At 41.4% G+C, this 5,774-nt stretch overlaps 1 protein-coding gene across 1 annotated transcript in view; it reads right to left on the bottom strand.

Annotated features, from left to right (window-relative positions):
• The window catches only part of LOC103922177 (tumor necrosis factor receptor superfamily member 1A-like), an 11,187-nt gene extending 10,344 nt beyond the window's left edge, over window positions 1-843 (bottom strand). Inside the window, exon 1 of the mRNA XM_009330269.1 lies at window positions 808-843. Within this exon, the coding sequence (XP_009328544.1) occupies window positions 808-843 (36 nt within the window). The remainder of the gene's footprint in view (window positions 1-807) is intronic.
• Between the last annotated feature and the right edge of the window lie 4,931 nt (window positions 844-5,774).

Raw genomic sequence — 5,774 nt, 5'->3', positions numbered from 1 at the left:
AGAGAGTCAACAGCACCTCCCAGTTTGGTATCATCAGCAGACTTGCTAATGGTGCATTCAACTCCTGCATCCAGATCGTTGATAAATATATGGAACAGAACTGGCCCCAGAACTGAACCCTGAGGAACACCGCTGGTGACCAGTCGCCAGCCAGATGTAGCCCCATTTACCAAGCACTGAAGCCTCAAGTAATTGATAACAGCTCACCAAGGCAAAGTTTAGAGGTCTTCTACAACTGAAATAAGGTGATTTTCTGTTGTTAGATTTACAACATGCTCTGATCCACTCACCAGGAGAAAGAACTAATACCTACTAACCAGTGCTGCACAGAAAAGCGGACAGCATGTATTACTTAAGCCAAATGATAATTCAAACCACCAAACCACATCATGCACACCGGTGATTCACATTTTTAGTGAACGGGGACTGCCCAGGAAAAAAAAAAAGTCAGCAGAAACTCTAGGTTTTACTTCTGAAACTGCTGCAGAAATAAACAAAATATGGCAGATGAAAACCAGAACGCTGCTTCCTTAAATCATTCCACCCCTCTGGGCGACAGTTATCTGCCCCGCACATTCTCCTCACATGCGAGGCAACCCTAGTTCCTTCTCATGTCTCATGCCAGCACTTACTACCTGACAGCTACAGTGAAAAAAAACAAACACTGCACAAGCCCAAAAGCTCTTCTATGCAAAGTTTTGGCAGCTGAGACAAGAGTTAGAAGCCCCTGCACCATCTTCAACCTCAAATGTTCTTGAATTACTGCCACCACTACAATTCACACCCTTGCTGCTGCTCCTGCCTCACCAGACCATTCACGGAGAAGTGCAAGTGAGATGACATCTCTGCAAGAGTAAGTCAAAGAAAGGAAGAAATGGCAAAGATAAAAGTGAAGAATGCAGCAAGATGCAATAAAGATGGAGGGAGGGGGTTGGAAATAAGAAGGGACATTTGAGAGCACTGTTCTCAAATAAAGGCACAGTATCTGAAAGAGAGGGACAGTGCAGGGAAGTGCAGCCTATCAGGGCTACCACATTATCATCTGCCGATGTCCACACGGCTAGGAAACACCAAATTACTCAGCATGGATGCCACAGCTCCATATCATGCGCTCCGCCCTCCCTGTGCAGAGCTGTAGCCCTGCTGCTACCTGCAAGGCTCCTCGCCCTCACGGAGAAGGGCGGAGGAAGCAGGTACAGTGACACACAGGTATGAGAGTATGATGGGAGAGAGCACGGAGAGGGTTGTGCTGGGAGCAAGATTCCCCTCTCCTAGAAAGCCAGTGGATGCCTAGGGGTGTCCGGAGTGGACCAAGGTCAGTCACAGAAAGCAAACTCAGTGGGAAGGGGGGGATTAGACAGGTGGGAAGTGACTTCTGCCCCCACACACAGTGCCTTGAGACCCCACGCCTGTTCACATGAACTAATAGGAATGCAATACTTGCTGGAGCAGGCACTCGGGTATTAGTATTCCAAACAATTCAAATAGTACTGCCCATCACTAGGCTAATGTTTAAAATAGTTCCAAATTAACAATTTCCAGAGTTTATATCTCCTTAATACAAAAGCATAAAGCTGAAAATTTCAGAATAAAACAACTTCATAAATCCAGATGTGCTGTTAAAATCCAGAGATTAGGAGGCTTACTCCTTTTTTTTTGTACACACCTAACGTATTCATCGTGTAATAAAGCGTTTCCCCACCAACACCTTATTCAACTGCTCCTCTCAAAAGACTTCCATTCTGCAAATTCCATTCTTAAACTAAGAACTACCTGCAAATAAAAGGCATTACAAGTGATGAGAATTTCTCAAATATTTCTTAATAGAAACTTCCTTTTGCTTAAGAGTTCAACATGACACACACCAATGCACAAATAATCTACATATCAGTCATCTGTAAGCCTTTTTGATGAGTCATAAAAAATTAGCCAGCTTGGAAGGTCAGAAGAAAACAGAGATCCTGCTCAGAGTAATGAGCTACCACAGAAATCAGGATGCAAGATTACCCTTATGTTCTTTGACTGCTTCTGCCATTTCCAAAAGCTCTTTGAGGTTTGCATTTTTTTAGTTTTCTATACAAAGATGCATGGGAAACCAGAACTTCTGCTTTACACATGGAGAAACGTATATTAAAGCAACATTTACAGGAAGCTTTTCTCATTGCTCACTAAAACCTGGAAAGGTCAAAAGAAGGATACAAGAGCTATTATTATAAACAATCCACCATTTCATGAAGATCAGATGGAGGAAATGCTGTATTTTAGGCCATGTTTTATACAATCTTTTTGTATAAAACCAGGAGACTGACAACAGCTTTCACGCAATGAAGAAAGGTCTTAGAAATCATAATTTAAAAACCACAAAACTGTGATCTATAAAGATCATGAACTTCACATCATAAAATGTGTATATATACAGTATGTAAAGTTAGAAGTTTTTATTTCATATTAGCAGAGATAAAGAGTGAAAAAGTCAGAAGGTGATCACAACCATAAGAAAGTAACTTTTTAATTTTTCCTTAGAGGACACAATGGTGAACACTATTGTCAGAGTCCCGAGTCACAGACACGCAACACCCTTGTAGTTTGCCCGCCTGTGTACAGGGCTGACTTCGACAGCGCAGCCATACAGCCTCGCATCAGATCGCCGTCAGAGCAAGAGCTGCGGGAAGGCTCAGCGGGGGCCACCCCCTTCAATCCCAAGCTGATTTTCAGCTGGCCACGAGCCCTTGGCCCCTGCCTGCGCTGTGCCACAGCCGTCCTCGCACTCCTTGTCAGAGACTCACTAGGTGAATTTTTTAAGAGTCGAGTTAATTGTCACGTGCTGAGTCCCATTCATTGGACCTGATCTACTCCTATTTAACAGAGAAATGTAGTGACGTTGCTTTGAGATGTGCTTTCTACTGTCAGGTTCCCAAGACCGCAAGAGAAAGATCTGTGTTACCAAGGGCTCAAAGGAAGCACTCGGTTATCTAGGGATGAGGAAAAGATTATGGAAGAGAACACAAGACATGTGCCCTCAAATAAAAACAGAGCCTCTTTGTGATGACTGAAGCAAATGGCTAAGAAGCAGCCAAATGACAAAATTAGTTTTACCCCAAATAATACTGCTAATGCAGAAAATGGATTACTTAATAAAAAGTAAAGGAAAGGCATCCAAACTGACAATACTGATTACTTGTGAGAACTTAAATTACCACATAATTGAAATTGGCACAGACCCAGATATCAACACGTTCCATCTAGGTAGAAGCGGACAGTCGTCAAAAATAGAAATTAGATTAGTAAGCGGATAGAAAGTGGAACGATCCTGGTTGGACAAAGCAATCAGAAATGCAATCAAATGCTATGAGTTACTAGGAAAAGATTTGAGGACAAAACAGAAAGCGTTGTTATGCCAATGCATAAATCCATAGGTTTGAATCCAGACTGTAGTTCTGGTCCCCAATCCTGAGAACATAAATTAACCCAGATTATGATACAGAGAAAAGTAACAAGGATGACCAGTGGTACAGAACGGCTGCCGTAAGGGGAATGATTAAAAATACTGGTCTGTAAAAGAGACAATTGAGCAGAGGATACTATAGCAGGCTCCAAAATCACGAATGCCATGGAGAAGGTAAACTGGGATGGCTGTTCTCCATCTCTTCCAAATAATCATAATTTAAAATACATAGAAATCATAATTTAAAAACCACAAAACTATGATCTATAAAGATCATGAACTTCACATCATAAAATATGTGTATATATACAGTATGTAAAGTTAGAAGTTTTTATTTCATATTAGCAGAGATAAAGAGTGAAAAAGTCAGAAGGTGATCACAACCATAAGAAAGTAACTTTTTAATTTTTCCTTAGAGGAACATTTCCTTAGATGCCTAAGAGGCATCACATAAAACAAGCAGGAGACAGATTTGAAACAAATACAGGGAGGTACTTTTTTAGCCAAACACACAGCTGAGGTGTGGGACTGCCTGCCAGAGTGCTGGGGGAGCCAGAAGCATGCCCGGATTCCAAAAGCAATCGTCACACCCACCAGCAGAAGATAAAACACACTCAGGGGTCTGAAGTGTGAAGACACCATTTTGGCTCAGGAATTCCTACAGTCACAGATCACTGGAAGCCAGGAAAGTATTTTTATTCTTCATTATTGTATGCTTGCCCTGCTCCAAAACTCGTGGTAGGCTGTTGGCCACTACTGGAAACAGGATGGTAGGCCCAACAGTTCTTTCTTACAAGGCACTTGGTGGCTTGGTTTTCAATTTTTATATAACATAGCTTCTGACTTCAAAATTGCAATTCCTCCCTTTACCTTCAAAAGGAACCAATGCCAGAAGCACCCTTGTGCCTATTTTGTCTTTTTTCTTCATAAAACTGAACTGCCTTTAATAAATGAAACTGCCTTTTTTTTTTTTTTTGAGACAGAAAACACACTGGCGTCAGCAAAGACAGCTGCCATTTTTTCCACTGTGAAAGTTAGGAGCACGTGGGGAAAATACAGAGAACCTGGAAATGAGGTTAAGGACACACAAAAAGAGAAAATGCATGGAAACAAGCCACAGGAAATTCTGAAGAATCACAGGAAACATAAAAGAATCAGAAATCTAGAAGGGGGTGCATCAAGGGAGTAAGAAAGGCCATGAGGGCAAACGTAGGATGATATGGACAGTAAATGGAGGGGCACGCGACAGAGTGAGAATTGTAACACTGAAAAATAAATAATAGGATTTTAGGGAAAAGATAAACATTATCTGTAATGAGTGAGTGTGGTGTTATTAAGAACTTGAAATGACCATGTAAAGAGGGGAAAAACGTCCTCAAAAAGAAATCCCACTGAAGGACATTCTTCCTCCCGCATATTATTTAACTGAAGACAATATAATTGGGGAATCCAATGATTTTTTTGTGCATTTTATTGCAAATAATGTGAATAACATCATATAGCATCTGAATTACAGCAAAATATTGTGCACCACTATACTTAAGTCAGAAATATGCTTTTCCAGGTTAACTACTTTGAAATCTATATGTAAGTCATCTCAACAATTGATACATCCCACCTAGGTCCCGAGATGGTAAGTGATCCACAGTTAGTCAAGGTGTAGAGTGCTCCTACTCCACAGTTTTAGTTCTGCGGTCTTGCCAGTGCTAGCTGTAACTCCATTACCTGGTTTCCAAAAGCTTCCAAGCGCAAAAAATAAAACTTCTGGAAGAAGGTAACTTTGAGTAGGGCAGTCACAACTTTTTGACAGCAAATTAACAACTAACCCAACGTTACAAATGTAGTGCAGTCAAGTGCAAGTGTTTGTTACTAGGATGCTCAGGTATTTCGGGTTAAACAGTTTAACCTTGTAAATTCTATACCAGAATTTATAGCCATGTCACGATGCTAAGTGACATCAACCCTACTGTCACAGCATTATCACACATCTGCTGATACTAGATGGTCATTCACCTCTAGCAGACAGGTTATTCATGAAACTCTCAAATTTCTTTCACAAGTAACTTATTCACCCGCAAAATTACAATGAACAGCTTAAAAATCTTGACCTGAGATACCCAAGAAGGCTAAAGAAGATTTACCAGCAAAGCTAAACTTGCTAAAAACAAATCCCGTGGTTTGGGGCGTAGGTACAGCCCACTAATCTTTGTTTAAATGCCTGCAGAGGAGCAGTAAAGCTTTTCTTGCTTTAATAACAGCATCGCGCCCATCCCGTCCCTGGCGGTACAACCGCAGGCACCTGCGGCCGACTGCACAGCGAAGCGGAGCA

The sequence above is a fragment of the Pygoscelis adeliae genome, unplaced genomic scaffold (assembly GCF_000699105.1).
Source record: "Pygoscelis adeliae isolate BGI_AS28 unplaced genomic scaffold, ASM69910v1 Scaffold120, whole genome shotgun sequence".
NCBI lineage: Eukaryota > Metazoa > Chordata > Aves > Sphenisciformes > Spheniscidae > Pygoscelis > Pygoscelis adeliae.
The sequence above is the reverse complement of the archived record's forward strand: the minus strand, read 5'-3'. Positions and strand labels throughout refer to the sequence as shown.